Genomic DNA, 18,637 nt, shown 5'->3' with positions numbered 1-18,637 from the left:
AGGTCAGTTACTTACTAGACAGTCATAGAAAGAAGCTTGGGAGACTCTTCAAAAGATTGCGCCACTACTTTACAGACAAAAATCAATTAAAATCTTCATAAAAATGTTTCTGCAGGAGTAATATGAGAAATTTTTCACACAGATAAGAATAGAATAAATGAATAAATAAGAATATGTTAATTTTTATCAAAGAGAAAGTTTTTTTTACATCTATGCATCTATTATTAATTTTTAATCCAATCTATATTTTAAATTGCTTCTTATAAAAAAAGTATTTGGAATATTAGGAATAAAATAAATTTTTTCGAAAATTGTGTAACAGTTACAGTACCATTTATTTAAAAATACATATACACGATGATGCCATATATAATTAGTAATGAAAGATCTAAATTTTATGTAACAAAGGTATATCCCTAGACCGCAACTTGGTTTGCTGCAATTCAATTTCTGCAGTCGAATTTGTTGATAACACGTTATTGGCACTTGTTTTTTCAGCTGTAGCCTGCCATTCATCCATATACACTGTATTTGTGGTAAATTCATGCGTAACGTCAGCAACAGGTTGATTCGTGGTTGTCATTGAATCAACATTCTTCTCAATTGCATTTACAATATTGATAGGATTGATTGGATTTTCGTCAAAGATGAAACTTCTTCCTTTCGCATTTCCTGTCGCTTCTGACTTTAGATTATTCTTTGCCAAATCGGTACTCACGCTGGGGCCCGTGTATTGGTGGAAGTCAGTGTAGCTTGGCGCGTTCCAATTAGAAATTACAGAACTTGAATTTTTAATTGATGATGGTTCTTGATAATCCTGATAGTCCAGATAATCAGTACTTTCTGCATTCGAGATGACTTCTCCTGTCATTGGAATGTAATTAGATCCATCCGCAATTTCTGTCTTAGTCTCTTTGTCGTATATCATTGGCCGTTTGTGGAAGCTGCGACCCCATCCACCTCCTCCTCCGCCATAACCGCCGCCGCCTCCTGAGGGTGGGCCATAACTACTTGGTGGAGGTGCACCATAACTATCGCTAGGTCCGCCACCGCCACCGCAACAACCGCCCCCTCCCCCGCCACCGCCCGAAGATTTTGTAAGAAGTACTATCTCTTTGTATTGGTCTGGAAACCGTCAAGATATCAGATATGTTAATTGTTATTGTTAATATTTTACGAAAGTATTATTTAATTTTGTGTTATTTATGGATTTTATTGAAGAAAATTGCTTTTATATGTATATTGATTTTTTACACTATAGATGTTAAAACGCGATTTATAATTATCAAAATTTTTTAGTAGAAGCTTAACCAAAAATTAGTAAGAATATTAAAGAATTAATTGTATCTATATTTTATTTTAATTAGACACGAGAAACAGAACGTGAGAAGGACAATTTTACCTCCTCCTCCTCCACCTCCTCCTTTCCAAGGACCGCCACCTCCGCCGCCTTTCCCTTTCATGAGCATCATCATTGAAAGCATCAGAGACATTCCGCCCATCATCATACTTTTTAACGCTGCTAATCCTATTGCATTGAAGAGAAATATTTGATTATATTTTATCATAATCTGATGTAATTTTAAGGCTTTGTACAGCAAATATATAATAGAAATATGTTCGCAAGTACAAGAAAATACGAAAGGGATAAATAGTATTACCTATTAGCTTCATTTTTAACATCATCATCATGCCCATCATCATCATCTTGCATTTTCCGCCTTTGCCTCCACCGCATCCGCCTCCGCCTCCTTTCTTTCCTCGTCCTATAACAAATCATATTTAATAATTTAGTAATATAGAAAAAAATAATTTCCTAATTAAAAGTTCTAAAAATGTTTAAAGATTATAAAATGTTTTAAGTGCGCGATAGATTTTAGTGTGCCACTTAGATATTTTTAAGATATCTTTTTAGTCTATACTTTAACGGCTGTTGCGCTAACCTTCTGCTACAGGTGTCTCGTCAAACATCACGTCGATCTGATTCTTTTCTCGCTTGCTGTTCCATCTAGGCAGCGTGATACGCAGAGTAAAAGAATCGAAGAAATCATCTACGCTGCGCTCGATACTGACGTCCGAGTCATTCATAGATCGAGCCTCAGATCTACGTACTGTTCTGCTCTTCACTAACTTCACATCTTGCCCAAATAATGTGATTTCATTGAGGCGACTTACTGTTTCTAAGAAACGGACGAAACGTTTCTTGATGCAACCAAGCGAAAATTCAATGATGCATTTCCCTATATCTTTTACAGGAAACTTCGGAAAAGAATCATTTTTATTTTGCACCGAATTATTCCTGGTCAATGAGACGACCTTCACGTCGATTTTAAAGCCATTTTTTGTTAAGTTGAATATTCGGCGTTCGACTGGTATCCTGTGTAATTCCGTATCAAGGATGTAATCCTTGATGTTTCGTATCCCATTCTTCTCGTACGCATTCACGTGGATCACGTACGTGATCAACAAACAAAAAATGAACATAGGTTCACGCACTTTTGCACAGTAAGACAAGTAAAACGTTGATCGATTCCGATGACGATGATAACGAAGATAACTTTGGGAGGAACACTGGTTAACACTGACTGATCTCTGGGTCATCACAATCGCTTATATACATTGAGATTTATGTCATTCGCGGTATTCTTCCAACGTTTTGTCACGATTGTCATTACTTGCAGCGAGATAAATAGACTGCTAATAATAAGGCTGAAAAGGTAAATCAGAATCATTCATCGAGCTTCAGCCACAACCATGGATGGCATAAGCGAACAATAACAAATATTTCCGGATGCTGCATTACGACCTGCTGTAATAAACTGACACGCTTCTAAAAACATTTGTAGGATGAGACAGTTTGTGCTACTTCTAAATTAATTATACACGAACAGAACAGAATAGAAATTTATAAGTTAAAGGATTACAACATTTATAATCGAAATAAAAGCGAGGATAGTAATCAATAATAAGAATATATTTAACGAATATCTCTGTTGACAGAATTGTATTATTCAATTTATAGAAATATTTAATTATAATGTCTTATTAATTCTACATTTTTTTGTTAGCAAAGAAAATTTATCGATTTTATCAAGTTTCTTAATATTTTTTGTAGAAAATTTGATATAAATTATTGTTTTTTATTATATCAGCAAAAAATATATCATAATTTTTCTTACTTTTCTCACTAATGGTTTAAAACTGGCATACCATTTTCTATAAGTGTATATATTTATGATTATGACAGCAGTTACGGGGTTTATATTAAATACTTGGGACACCATATGCATATACACATATATAATTCATAATATAGGATTCATGCGCCTTGAGAATGGCAATACTTTATGACCTGATGCAGAACTGCCAGTCTGATGGTCTAACGTGGTGAAGGTGTTGGCCTTATTACTTCTTAATTGGTCCGTACATTCACCTTTAGAAATGTATATGTTTAACAGTAACGTAAATGTAATTGCCGTAACAGAAAGTACGTGCACTTTTCAGCGCGTGATGTACTTGTATGAATGCATTTACATCAAGTTAGAAGAATAGTTAGAAGAGTTGAACATAATTCTCTCATTTAAGTTAACCAATCTCTGATGACTATCGCTAGACAATAAAATAAAGTTATCGCGCGTATTTTTGCAGACAAACTTATCGCGCGATGTTATTCTACGATTTATTGTGCGATTCCTTAACTGTTGCATTTATTACAATAATGATAACACCATATGTTTTTACAAATGTTCTTTATTACAACTTTACAATAACGAAATAAATATCCAAAAATCATGTACATGATCTTGGGCAACTCTGCGTACTCGACGATGATACGCTTTCTCGATAGGTACCAGTCGAAAATGCAACAGTGGCCGCAATAAATACCTATATGACTATAAATAATAATAGGGTGATAATTCGTGAATCGCGATGAAATGAGACTGAACGAGATCTTAGAAGGAAGAAAGTGTGATGATGGCGAAGAAGAAAGACAAGTAAGAGACGAAGTAATAGATAGAAATGAAGAAAAGACGTAGACAGAACGGGAGAAAAGTTGATAGTGCTTGAACATGAAAGAAAAGAAACAACAAGGAAAGTCGGTGAGGTAGAGATGTGCTAAAGATTTTATGGTGTACCGGCGCGGCGGTGTGCGAACACCTCGTCGAACTTGATTGGATGATTTTAATTTTGCAAAAGCGATCTACGATCATGCGCGTTGCCGTACTTCAGCACAGCCTGCTGAAGAGAATCGTGGACAGTATCGAGGGACCTTCCGTATCCGGAATGTCCGTATCCGTGTCCGTGATGCTCTTCCGAGCTGTGCGTGTGCGAGCTGGAGTACACCGGTTTGCTAACGATTTCGTACGTGGTCTTCTTTTCGCTGTGGTGCGTTAAGGATTTCAATCCGATGATAGCTGATAACATGAGCGCTAAGAGACCCGTCATCAGAGCTTTTCCTGCGAGGAGCGCAATTGCGCCGAATCCCATCATGCCGAGGGTGCCCTTCATCATCAGTAGACCGGCCATCAAGCCGTTGCCACCTTGGTTTTTTTTACGTCCTGTCAAATAAAAAAATCGTAAAATAAAAGACCGTCTTTATGTGACAAATCACAATGTGACATTAACTGACCATGCGAGGATTCATTGTCTTACAGCTTTGCTAACAGATAAAACTGAAATTTAACATTTTTTTTCTAACCTGTTTCAACATTCTGGTTGCCACCTAAGCCGAGTTGTGCAAGTGTCTCTTCGTTGAAGCTCCTGGCAGCTTCAAAAGTCCTCGGATCGAAAAGTTTGATAGAGATTGAGTGGCTATTAAGGTAACTGCCGACCTTGTGAATCAAATAGGCATCCAGCCTTTTCTCAACATCATTCGGGAAATCTCTCGCCAAATTGGCGACTACTTCCGATGCTGGAACATTGGCGGAACTGTTCTCCTTGATCACAGATACACCCGGCAGGATACCGATATTCTCCTGTTCCGACAATTTATCCAGGAAGGACACCACGTCCAACTTAAGGCACGTGGCACTGTACGACTTCCCGCAATCTTTGTTCAAATTAGATTCCAGATTTTCCGCATCTTCCACCATTTGCCTCGCGGTGCGTCTCTCGATCTCCGCATTGGCGCATCCCGAAAAAAAAAGTAGCAGAAGCAGGAGATGACAACGTGACAATTGGGCAACGTGCGTAATTCCTTTCATCGTGAATTTTTGGATGTTTCCACGAAGTCTAGCTGGAGAACGCGCGAATTCGTGCAGTTATTTTTTTCGCCCCAGGTTTACTGATCGCCAGTAACACGACGATATCCTCGAAGACGAAGGACCTTGAAGCTGACGGATGAGACGCGTATCGTGCACTGGGCATACCCTCGGATATTTGCAGTATATATAGAGCGAGTCAACGGATAGTCCTTTTTCCTTTTTGCCTTTCGGTCGTTCCATACATTCTCCGTAGTCGAGAGCACCGGCGACGGAACTCTCTTCTTTGCGGACGTCGAAGAGGAGGCAGGAACTTCTCGCAGCCGTCCAGCAGCAGTGGCGAGAGGGAGCGTCAAATAGAGCGGAGAATTCGAATCTGAGTCAAATTTACGGGAAAAAACGTTACCAATGAACGGATATGAGATGATGAATGAGAGCGAAGGCTGATCACGTTAATGCCAATTCAATTGTGGCAGTTATAGTTAATGTGTACGCGATCAATCTTTAACAATGCAATTATTTTTCATGTGCGCATCATTACTCCTTACATGTTTATCGATGTTATAGTCTACGAAGATTTTCTCCATATTATTTTCACTTTTGAGCATGCTTATGTTGTAATGAAATAGCTTATAAAAATTAGGAATCTGTTTTACGTTACACAATTTTTTGCACAATTAAATATATTTGTAAAAAATTATAATTTTTTTAATTATAGGAATATAATTATAAAATTATAAATATAGAAATTATAAAAATATTTATGTAAAAATCATATAAATGTTCCAACCCTTTATATTATATATAATTATTTTATAAAATAATAAACGTTTGGGCTATAATGTAGGACATATAATGTAAGTGTCTATATGATCCGGATAGCCTAGAAATCTTCTCGTTCTTGAACTATCTCGCAAAGAGATTAATAACCATTTAAAGGGGTGAAACAGAAATCAACTGAAATTAGAGGCAATATTATAATAAAGGCATTTAAGCGATAAGACCGATCAACCGGAGCACATGTTAATTACCAGGATCAGGATTGGAATCCCCGATCGCCCAGTGTGACATCACTTTCGATTTCAAGAACGAAACCAAGAGAGCGATGGCACATATTGTGTTTGCGGAGTTTGCGAACTGAGCGCAAATAGATATTGCAAATTGAAAAGTTTGCCGATAAGTATATTGTGAAAATTGTAATTGCGGGCGAGGCGAAACGAGACGGGAGTCCTACTTTAAATCAGCCCAGTTTAGCTAGCTCGTAGGAGATCCGATTTTCGCGCGCTACGCTCGAGCAACGGCGCTTCAGACGGATCTGCCGATGTGAAAGTACCGCGCAGTCGATTTTCACGGGCAACTCGATGGGGCCTTATCGTTGCGTGCGCGTGTGCGTATGCACAACACGAGCGCCTCCACGTTTCGATATCACGCGCTTGCATGTTGCTGCGGCAGGTGTGCCGACTTAGAACGGACTAGACCTTCTTTCAGAGGCATGCATTTCGCGATTTGTTGCTTCCTTTTCACGTAGTGCCTTCCTTTCGTTAATAATCTCGAACACGTCGTGCTGATTCTGTTCTCGCGAAACTATGCGCGACAGATCGAATCAGTGGTGCAATGGGCGTCGGCTTTACGGTCGTAAACATCAACGAAAAGGACAACGTGGAACGATTTTAAAAATCGTTTTTCATTTATCTGCGTTACTAATTAAATCGAAAATCGCAGGAATGAAAAAGGTATCTCGTTACGCAGTTGGACTTCAGTCGCGCTCATTCTGATTCACGCATTTATTCTGAAGTTGCAATTTTTATCACATTTTTTATCCTATTAGATCTCAATCAAAATAACCCGTAATGTAATCTGTGTTTCCTGTTAAACTACCAGGCTTTAGCTGAAACCGCAATATTGCGCTATATTTGGGACATCCGATAAAAAAAATCAAGGTTTTTGTATCTCGCAATTTATCATCAAATAGCTGGCGGCAGATAAAGACAGAAAGAAGAGGAAAGAAGTTTGTGAACGTTAATATTTATTTAAATTTATTTATATTTTCAAATTTTTTATATAAATTTTAAGATACAATGAATTTGAGTGAATTGAATACTAATTTATAAGATAAATATAGGGGAGACCGGGGCTAGTTGTCACACTTTTCATATACTGATTTTTAAAATAATGTTAGCAATATTTTATAATATCGTATACTACTTTATAATGTAACTACATCCTTTAGGTGTAAGAAAAAAAATGTTAGACTTGTATATATTTATACACAAAAAAGTTATTTAATTCTAAGCAAAGCCGTGCAAATGTGACAACTTACCCCATACCCAGGATTGGTTGTCACATGACTCTGGATTGATTGTCATGTATCTTTTATGTAGAGGAAACATACGACAAATAGTTCCTGTTTTAATATTTTATTAAAGTTAATGCCAATTTTTGGTAAATTTAACTTAATAATATATTGCAGCATAAATTAAATGAAAAATTAATAATTTTCATAAACTTTGTAATATAATTCTCATAAACTTAGAGTAAATGAAAGAATAATCATTCTCATAAACTTTGTAATACTTTCATAAACTTTGAGTAAATAAAAGAATAATAATTCTCATAAACTTTGAATCCCATCTCATTTGAGACAACTTACCCTGAACGGTCATTTTGAACAAAGAAGATTATATTTATAAACTATGTTGCAATGACGGTTAACTAAATACATGAAAAATTATCTAAAACTATAATATTTCTTATGACCAAAAAGAAATTACGACTAGTAATTCCAAAAACCAACGGAACAATAAAAATAGAGGCAAGAAAAATTTATTCACGACCTCCAATTTTTAAAAAGTGCTCGTAAATATCACATGCGATGGTTTTGAAACGAGCTATTTCGTACACCCGACTAACACGATAGGAGCAACCTACATTATAAAAAAGAATATTCCACTCAATCTATCAAGTGAGATATAAGCTTTGTGACAACTTACCCGTGTGACTTCTAGCCCCGGTCTCTCCTACTTATCGAAAAATGTTTCTAGAATAAAAATAAGGTCTTTCTAAAATAGAAAAGAATTTTTTTATATTTTAGATTTTTGTTTAGATGACTTTTTAATATATGAAATTAAGGGGGCAAAATATGAAATTTTTTTAAGTATGGGGTGCTCCGAAAATAGGAGACAGCATATATTCGCAAGTGCGAACATAACATCATGGCAGGTGAATTCGTACAGATTGTATAGAAGACTATAATGATTGTGTACGTTCCATAACGCATAGTTACTCCATTTTCAGTCGAAATTGAGAGAGTCGTTTCAAGAAAGTCGCTCACCCAACTCCGTACTCACCCAACAATTTGCGACAATTCAGGGAATGTTCACGCTAGATCAGAAAATGTGTCAATAATTTCTCCCTGACGATTACTGCGGCAAATCGTGTTCTTACGCATCGAAATTGTTAGAATGTCAGTACAATAGTACTGTTAGGAATTTAGAAAAAAAATACGTAATATGGTGAAATTGATTGTCTTGGAAAGCTGGAAATTACCGAGCCCGTTTGGAACGTTGTTTACCATATTGTCCGTTAATAAACGGTACCTGCAAAATTTTTACGGACGGACGATCTGTTTCCAAGAAAACAATTGTTATCCTTCCTTCCTTTGGCACACGCATACAAATCGTTATTATATTCCATAAATGGTTGAGTACTACCGCTCCTTTTTTGCTTCGTTAAAATCTGCTTCGTTATTTTGATTTCCATATTTATATAAAAATAGTATTGTGTCGTATTTATTTTTTCTTTCAAATTCCTATAAATGTTATAGTAAAATGGTTTTTGCTACATTAAATATATTTAGCAGATAATAAATTAATGTAAATTAATGTAATATATTAATTGCAAATTTATGTACATATTAATTATATAAAAATTAAAGAATATTACAGTAAAAATAAATTTAATGAATAAAGATATCTGCATTATACTTAGCTGCTTAAGATATGTCCACAATTTCTTATTTATATTCTTATTTATACGTCTAACAATTTCTTATTTATATATATTTATAAACATTAGTATGTTGTTGAAAATAACATAATTTTCGCAATTAGACAGTACATGAATTTATTTTAGGAAAGTGTATGATACAAATACGCGCATTTAGTGCGTATATGATTTATGCGTCGAGGTGTGAAACAAGAAGGAAAGAAGAAAGGTGGAATTACCGCATTTAATACACTGAGTGCTGCTCGAGTGATTGCATAGACCTCGTTAATTCGAGAACGTATATCCGTTATGTACTCAAAATGCATGGCATTGCGTGCATTTATACTTTCGCAATTTTTTCGCGGCGGGCGGCCTAAAGTGAACGTTACATACCGCGAATTTCTTCTGCTTCGACGGTGGGGATTTATAAGAATAGACTAGTCTACAGCCACCATATTACGTACGTTGCCATTTTCTCAGTAAGTTATATTTCAAGCAAACTGGTCGCTACTGGCCCAGTCATGTCAAGATGCGAAATAATTTATTGCTGTATTGATAGTCTTTGAATCAAAGAAATCCGCAAGAAATTCCTGGATCTACTTTCTTAACTAAAATAAAAAATACTTCCGTTATAGCACACAAATTTAATATATATAGAATGCCTCTACATCATGCAATATTTACAAATATCAAAATAATTTTTATAAAATAACGGTATAGAATAACGATATACTACTATATATCGTACATTGTCTCTTTATACACCCGCAAATTAATTTTTACAACATTTTGTAAAAATTTTTCTTTTAAATGCATATAAATTAATACATTAAATTTATAGTTATATAGAAAAACGTGCCAAGTTTTACATGATATGTGTGTGTATATTTATTAAAGAAATATAATGAAAGAGAATAGTATATTAAAATGTAAAAAATTTTATTTGTTAAAAGTACATATTGTTTAAAAAATTTATTAGTTTTTATACAAGTCTCATTAAAGAGCAAAATTATATTTGTATGTTAAATTATTGAAAAAGAATATTGAAAACGAAGAAAGTATTGAATTGTTTATAAAATCTACATTCGCAATTTAATGTGGCTTATTACATAGAAAAAGTTTATATAACAATATTCTTAAATTTATTAACAAATATCTTATTGTGCTTTTATTATTAATCATGACAAAGAAAATCGTTTGATAATATAACCGAATAACTTAAATTAATTGAATTATAGAATTACAGGAAATATTTTATTAAAATAGAATTGGATGTAGAATTATGCGTGAAAAATGTTGACTACTTGCAGAGTGTCTGCGATCTTATAAACAATAACGTGTCTCTTTCTAATATTATTAAAAAAAGAATGCCTGAGCATTTGAGATCAGGCGATCAGAGCTTCCGTTCCTCATCATGTTCGCCACTTCTCGACGGTGCTGGCCTCTCAAACAGCCTATATATACCCGTATTCACTGTTCCCTGTCCCACTCCTCTCGAACGACTCGACTAATCACAACTGATGCCGTTATTTCAATCCCTACCACGAAGGCCACGGTCGTATCTACTGGTAGAAGTGGAGAACCACGTGGAGACATTGACACACTGACCTTGATACGTGCGAGGCACCGAGGGGGAACTCGGTAGACCAATCACAGCTACGATCCGCTTTCCTACCTCGCTCCCGACACAGTAACCTCGTTTCCTTCCTCTTCCTAGTTCCCCACCTTGATCCGGTCTTTCTCCGCTTCTCCCACCTGCGCAACATCATTCTATCTTTCCTCCGTCCGTGAACCTCCATCTAGGTCATTAGCCTTCTCGTCTGACCGACTGAGTAACCTGCTTACAGCTACAGCTATATATATTTATATGTATATGTGTATATAGCTCTCTTTTTCGATATTTATTTAATTATTTACAAATCGTAAAATCTTTGCCGCAAGTAATCCTTATTATCGATGTCGCGGATAACACATGCGCATTTAGGTCGAGCATTAATAAGATATGACATATCTGAGCTTGGCAATTTACCAATCGCCGCGATGCCGATGATACGACGTTTTTGACGGTTCGTCGATGTCATGGTGATGTCCATGTCCCTCCCATGTCTCACAATGAACAAGACAAAATTTTATAAAAAGGATGATTTATTTTATTATATAAAGCAAGCATATGCAGACACGCAATAAATAAATAAATAAGTAAACGAGTGCGAATGGCAAGGGGCCGGACATTGTATTTTATGGAATTTCATGGTACGGATAATGTTCGCCATTGTATTCCGGTGCCCAGCCTTTATAAGGTTGATTGACCTCTTCTTCTGACCTGTGCCAGTGATCGTGATGAATTTCGTGCGGTCTTACAATTCCGTAGGAGACTCTTGGCGGCGGCGGTGGTGTAACAAGGGCCTTCAAGGCTACCGCGCCGGAAATCAAGAGCGACATAAGACCTGCGCCCAAGCCCTTCATACCTATTAGGGCGATCAGGCTAATTACGATAGGCAGAACGATTATTGCTTTTAGCTTCAGCAGGATCAAGAGTGGCAGGATCATCCTCTTCAATTTCGTACGCCCTGTAACCAACATATACAATATCTTGTAAGTAATGATGTAATTTTTTTTTTCTTAAAATTGTCAGTTAACGTATGCATGTGTATCTAGGTCCTAACAATTACAACAAAAGAAGAAATAATGAAAAGAATGTTCAAGTACGAAGTCGAATTATATATGTATAGAGTATAGAGTATAGAGTTTGTGAGAGATACGAAACATATATATGTATAACACTTGCATTACTACAATAGGAATGGTAGAACAGAATTAATACATAAAGATGATATCAATAATCACAGAATACTTGGATAATCGAGGATTTCTAAAAGGCTATAACGGACGTTTATCATCCAGTCTACTTTCTTCGACACGCGACACTCTCGTTCAAGGTCCTTCTTAGACGTCTCTTCTCGCGGTAGCCGTCCCAGAAACCCGGAATCCCACCATATCTACCAAACGATAACCCACTTTGGTCCACTCCCACCTCCGGCATTTATTTCGCGAACATGGTAGAAGTGGAACGCATCGTTGTGGCTTTCTACGTATACGCGAATCCTTCATTCCGATCGCTCTCACCTCCCTCTCTCAGTGACCATCGATAAACGTACATTAATACATTATGCGTACCCGAATGTTTCATTATTTTCAGAATCGCGTGAAAAAAGTATTTTACACATTGTAAATACGTGAATGAAAAAAATTCAAGAAAATTTGTGAGTATAAGACAAGAGGTGAACTAGAGAGAACGGTGGGCGCTAGAGAGAGATACATATAGGATGTGTGAATGGTATTCCGGCCACGATTGAATTGAAAAGAAAGATACAAGTTACACTTTCCAGCCAATGAATCCCGAGATTCGTGAGCTACTTAAACCCCATTGGCGAGACTTTAGAAAGGTGAGGTACTATAAGTTTGCGCCCACTGAATGATGTATTCATACCAGATCGGAACGTTAGAGAAGAATAAGAGACTTTTGTTAGATCCAAGTATCTAACATAAGTCTGACGAGAATCTAACAAGAACTTTTAACTTAATGTTCAAAACTGTTCAAATCAAAAACTTAGTTGTAAAAAATTCTTGCGAAAGAAAAGTATAAATTTAACATGTATAGGAAAGATAAAGCGTAAGATCAATCTACAAATCAATTAGGTATAAGAAGTATATTAAATGTATTTATCAAATAATTTATATAAGTGTTAAAGAGAGAAACAGTATTTAACATATTCATATTCATCTATAGAAAAATACAGCGTTTATACATATAATGTTAAGCAAGATTAATATAGACTTAATTTTATAGACTTAATGAATTGAAATATTTGGTTATAGATGCTTATTTAAGTAAAATATCTTCGAAGATTTTGAAATATTTTTCGAAACATTGTACCCACTGCAAGCAGATATTATTCATCATAACATTTATAGTGAAAATTGTAACATTTAAGTATTTTTATATTCCAAAGAAAAATTATTGCTTTTTGAGCTTATTGAAACTGTTTTAAAAATACAATCTGTAAAAATGCAATAGATTTTATTATATAAAGTTAAGTATCTCAAATTGTCATTACTAGCATATTTCCTCAAATTATTCTAATCACAATCTCGTTACGCAAATTCACAAAAACTTTAGAAAGTATACGCTCCAGTTATCTCTAATTTGACAGCATTGTTCTATTAGTTAAATATAAAATAATCACAGTTGCGTTTTTTCTATTTAAATTTCCATTTATAATAATTTTTTCGTAATACATCTGTTTACCTTCGGATGTTCCACGTGCAAAACTTCTGAGGTCTATATCGATGTTCCTCTGACCGAGAGCGCGTGCGAACAAACCAGCGGTTGAAGCGTCATTAGGAAGATTAATTTGTATTTTTCGAGTTCTCAGGAATTTTTCGATCCTGCTCACAAGCGGATCCGCGCTCTCGTCCGATGGTTCCCCGTCTCCCACAACCTTTTCGAGGGTTACCATATCACCGTAAATGTCGATGATATCTTTTCTGTTGAATTCGTCCATCGCTCTCGTGAGCTTCCCTTCTAGATGTTCCAAACTGTTTCCATCTTCTTGGCTTGGCTCGCCTATCACCAACGTCAGCAGTTGCAACGCTAAGAGGATGATTACTTTGGTCTTCATTGTTGCGAAGTGCTATATGCGTGCCTTCGAAGAAGCGTTTTTGACTGTTTGCCCCCAGAACAATTTTTCTTTTATACGAACCACGATCGATTAGTGGTGGGGCCAATACTGAACTATTTGGCAAGCAACGTGCAAGGGCAGTAGTGTCAAGAATTTTAATTCTGCCCACTCTCTGAAGAGTTAACTTGAACATGCAATGCACAAGAATCGCGTGACGTAGAATACACCGGCACAAGCAAATTTTCCTTTTACTTTCGGAATTTTACTATCAAACCTAGAAAATTTCTTTCTAGGACCTTTCAGTCTCTTTTCCAAGAGTCTTTTCCAATCAAAAACTAAGTAATTATAAAATTTTATAAAGTATCTAATAACAAAAGTTTTTGTAATTAAATAAAATAAATAAAACAATTTCAAAAATATCATGTTTTATCGTTCAATTACTCTTCTTTTAGTATATGTACACTTTTTGTATACCTAAACGTATATTTTATTGCAGAGAGAGAAAAGAAATCGTTTCATTTAAGAAATTTCTAATTTATTTGTATGCACCTACGGTTTATTTGCATCACATATACATACAATGGTCTGTAAGACTCTAAGCAATTATCATCTCCTAATGTTTACGATCAGCATACATCATCAACGCACAGTCTGGTGAAAATTAGATTTCCGTGTCTCTTGGTGACACGGTATGGTATGTAAAACTTGTGTCCTAAATCATGCAGTCGGAAGTCAGTCGAACAAGAGAAATGGAACGAGTGACAGAAGTAGCGGCTAAGACGAAAGAAAGACCGAAGAAAACAGAAGTGGGAGTGTAAATGACCTGAAGGTATGCCGATTGGAGCTCATATACGATTGGAATCGGCTATGAGCTCGATCGGCTACAATTGCACGCCGAAAGCTGTCAATATTTCGCTTTAGCAGAAACTAATCACGTACGAGGTTTTCTATGCATCGTACTGCATCGAATCTTGCGCTGTGACGATAATTTCTCCAAATTAGAAATTCAATACTGATTTGTATTTAGCAAGAGCCGAAAAAAAAGAATGTTCCACAAATATTTCTTTGGGATATACTTTTTTTATGAATAATTTATTAAGTACAAACAATTTAGTTATTTAATACGTACAATTAATTAATAATTTATTTAGTTGATATAAATTACATATAACGTAGATATATAAATACTACATATAATCTAGCAGTCGTAGGTGGGTCCAATGGCCTCGAGGAGGTTTTTTGGCTCCGCGGGATATGGCGGGGTATTTCGTAGTCTTTCCATGGCAGATAACACGAAAAGAGTAAAAAAATCTCGTTTAATCGGTACCGTTGGCAACCGGTGCGTGCGCTGAATATACCAAATCATGGGCGTCGACTTTCGCGTCAGCCTTGTCGAAGCTTCTATATCCTTGGTGCTGTAATCCTGGAGACCCACCAGCGGCCCAACTTCCTGCGACGCCATTGTCGTACCAAACAGGCGCGGGACTCTTATTGAAGAAACTGCTAGCCACATTGGTACCACCGAAAAGCTTCTGGAATGCCATGATACCGGCAACGACTAAGGCGATTTTACCGAAGATTAAAGCTTTCACAGCCAGCAGACCTAAGCCGCCGAGCAAGATCGGTACCAACGCAAAAATTTTGAGACCCGCTGCGGCAATCAGTGGCAGAACCATTTTCTTGATCTTGGCACGTCCTAATCATAAGAAAAAAATTAATGTAATTGGTATTAGATTATGATTAGATTAATATAAAAGATATCAACAATATAAGAAACTAAAATTAATTTAATTATTTAAATGTAAGGAGGCTCGTATTTTGTTATATTTTATATTATACTAAAACACATATTTTAATAAATATAGAAATATCGATACAAACTTAATATTATATTTGCCAGATCTTTTGATTTCACTTTTAACGTTTAACTTTTTGATATATAAAGAGACATTAAATATTAATATTATTTATATATTTGGAAGATGTAAAAGTTGCATAATTATATTTAGAAAATAAGAGTGATTAATAGGAATGTTATATCCTAATTCTAATAATATAATTACAATCTGCTTAAACTTTTTTAAAATACATTCGAGAAGGAAAGCGAATCATTTTTTCTTGAAGAACGAGTTTATCCGGAACAGGCCTGACGTCGTACATATAGATATCACGAAGGTGAAAGGCATGCTGAGACGCTTATTCGTTTATACTCATGACGTCGCGAATTCGTAACGTTAATCGAATAGACATAATCGAGGAAAAGTGAACAATTGCGTAATCGAAATACTTAGGCAAAAGGAATAAGACTTACCTTCAACCAGGGCGCGAGAGACCGAACCTTCGGGCATGCTAAGTTTCAAGCTGTGACTCTTCATAAAAGAGACGACCGAATCATACAGCATGTTGACAAGTTTTATCGCTCTGTCAGAGCTCTCGTGTGGTAATTCATTCATGATCTCCTCTTCGTTTGTTTTTAAATTTTTGCCAATGCGGTCCACTAGAAGATCAATTTTTTTTAATAAGAAGAATGATTATTAATTGTTACCATAATTATTATCTCATTCAGAATATATACAAAAATTGATAAAAAATATAAATTGTGCACTATCGCATATCTGTTCTCGTGAATATTACCAGATATAAATTTCTTCAAAACTAACATTCTTCAACATTTTTTGTATTTTGTACTGACTTAATTTACAGTAATATATAATATTTGTTACATTTTATATTATACTAATAACTTTACAGTAATAAATTTAATGTTATTTAAATTTAACATTATACAGATTGATATGGTTAAAATTTAAGAATAATATATATGCAATAAATATAAAAACTTACTCGGGGTGTCTCGTACGAAAGTGACGCCGTCGACGATCTTGATGTCCCTCGATCGAGCCGCTCTATCGAGAGCACTGATGGTCTTCACGAAGATGCAGCTGAAGAACTCATTGTCGTGCTCCAAACAATTCAGATCCTGAGACGGCTGCATGGAAACGCTCGCAGGTCCTGCTGCGGTATACGCAGCAAGAAGTACCAGTGCCAGCAATTTGTTCATCTTCTTCGTCTAATCACTCGTCAAGTCGTCACGAAACGAAACACCGAGAGGCTGTGGCCGGAGACGGAGCAAACTACTCTCCGGAAAATTTTCGGAACAAAGTGTGACCTGGCCCTGCGGCGCTTGAATCTTTATAGGTGTGCACCATGTAGGACCCTCCTCAGTATCCCCACTCTGGATGACGACGACGTGTATGACGACAAGGAACGATGAGACGAACGACTCATCATTACGGGTAAATGCCACAGCCACCTCCCCAGAAAACTTTCTTCGATAATTTTTAAACAAACGAACGACTGCGTGGAGAGACGCGTCACCGCTTGGGCGGACCTAGAAGTCGCTCTCCCTAACGTCACCGAGAGAAGTTTACGTTTACCACTGTAACCATTCAGAATTTGGGTCAGTAGGGAAGGTAACACTTATTATAGATTCAGGAATTATTGGAGGACGGACCTTTGAGGATATTATATTTGAGAAGGGTACTAATATCTTTGGTGACAACATCTAGCTTGATTAAATAATCGTTGAACATATCTTATAATTTAGTTTTAAAAATAAGTACTTTATATTGATGTGGGGTTTTACTTCTTTAGATATCACTTCCTTTCTTCTCGTCGCGTCGGCAAGATTAACATTTTGACATACGGCACTTTCTGTTTTTTCTTCACGCGCAGCAGATTGTTTAGAAAACCGACAACAACGGTGATGACAGACGTGCATTTCGCACCTTGCCGCCATTCACAGTTGCACGTGCTTCGCGGTCGCGGATATACGCTTTTCTTACAAGTAGCCTGTGCGTGTGCATTTAGGTGACGCTAAATGTGAACAATTTCTAGTAGTAATTTTTCTTTGAATTGTGAGTAAAGCAGGCGCATACATATCGCAGAATATACAATTTTAGATATTATATTAAATAAAATTAAAAATATTCAAAAGAAATACGAAATATAAATGAAGAATATTTGAAATCTATTAAATCTATTTGCATTATTATTGATTTTAACATATCAATTATAACATCAATTATAAGATATCAATTTAGTTTTAAATATCTTTTCGGAACAATCTAAGCATCATAGTCCAGCTTCCTTTATAAAATGGACCGATGCATTCTCCTGCAACCAAGCACGTGCACCAAGCTGCTTACCTTGACCCAGCCGTCGTCGGTAATACATATGAACTATAGATTACGTCTCCGACAGGTTTTCTGATATAACTGGAGTTAATAAAATTTTTTTTACTACTTAAAACTTTTTTTTACTACTTTTGTGTCCACCTGATTATTTTAGTATGTTTTCGTCGAATATTGTAAAATGTAATTATTATAATAAAATGAAAGATATTGTGAGATGTTTTATTTTCAAATAACTCGACATTTTATGAACAATATCCAAGTATATGATAAACTATTATTACAAGTTTACTTTATTTTTCAACTTCATTACACTCGCTTAGCTCTGATTTACAAGAATTTCCACCAGCTGCACCGTGTAAAAATTTCATTTTTCAAAAACATTTAAAGCATTGAAATACAGACAGAAGAAGACATTATTGTAGTCTCAAAATAGTTGATTTATAAGAGATCGCATGTACTCTTAACAATTTTGACATCATATATTGAGTTTATTAAATTCACATTTGAAAAGATGTATACTAGATTATACATGAGAGAAATTGATGTGACGAAACAATAAACAATAAAAGGTATC

At 35.6% G+C, this 18,637-nt stretch overlaps 3 protein-coding genes across 3 annotated transcripts; all 3 read right to left on the bottom strand.

The window, feature by feature from the left end:
- Positions 1-3,732: 3,732 nt before the first annotated feature.
- Osi16 (DUF1676 domain-containing protein Osi16) lies at positions 3,733-5,237 on the bottom strand. The gene is made up of 2 exons (XM_071700925.1): positions 4,700-5,237; positions 3,733-4,559 (listed from the first exon to the last, which is right to left on the bottom strand). Exons 1-2 carry the CDS (start codon positions 5,202-5,204, stop codon positions 4,183-4,185), a joined length of 882 nt encoding a protein of 293 aa, XP_071557026.1. The 5' UTR covers positions 5,205-5,237; the 3' UTR covers positions 3,733-4,182.
- A 6,081-nt stretch (positions 5,238-11,318) lies between these two features.
- Positions 11,319-13,867, bottom strand: Osi15 (DUF1676 domain-containing protein Osi15). Its single transcript, XM_071700924.1, has 2 exons — positions 13,495-13,867; positions 11,319-11,755 (listed from the first exon to the last, which is right to left on the bottom strand). The coding sequence occupies exons 1-2, from the start codon at positions 13,865-13,867 to the stop codon at positions 11,424-11,426; spliced, it is 705 nt and encodes a 234-aa protein (XP_071557025.1). The 3' UTR covers positions 11,319-11,423.
- Positions 13,868-14,989: 1,122 nt separating this feature from the next.
- Positions 14,990-16,928, bottom strand: Osi14 (DUF1676 domain-containing protein Osi14). The gene is made up of 3 exons (XM_071700920.1): positions 16,712-16,928; positions 16,179-16,364; positions 14,990-15,563 (listed from the first exon to the last, which is right to left on the bottom strand). Exons 1-3 carry the CDS (start codon positions 16,926-16,928, stop codon positions 15,184-15,186), a joined length of 783 nt encoding a protein of 260 aa, XP_071557021.1. The 3' UTR covers positions 14,990-15,183.
- Positions 16,929-18,637: the final 1,709 nt, after the last annotated feature.

Source organism: Temnothorax nylanderi, unplaced genomic scaffold, assembly GCF_030848795.1.
Source record: "Temnothorax nylanderi isolate EJ_2023f unplaced genomic scaffold, tnyl_v1.0 TNYL_tig0024_pilon, whole genome shotgun sequence".
NCBI classification, from domain to species: domain Eukaryota; kingdom Metazoa; phylum Arthropoda; class Insecta; order Hymenoptera; family Formicidae; genus Temnothorax; species Temnothorax nylanderi.
This window is presented reverse-complemented; position numbering and strand designations above follow the sequence as displayed.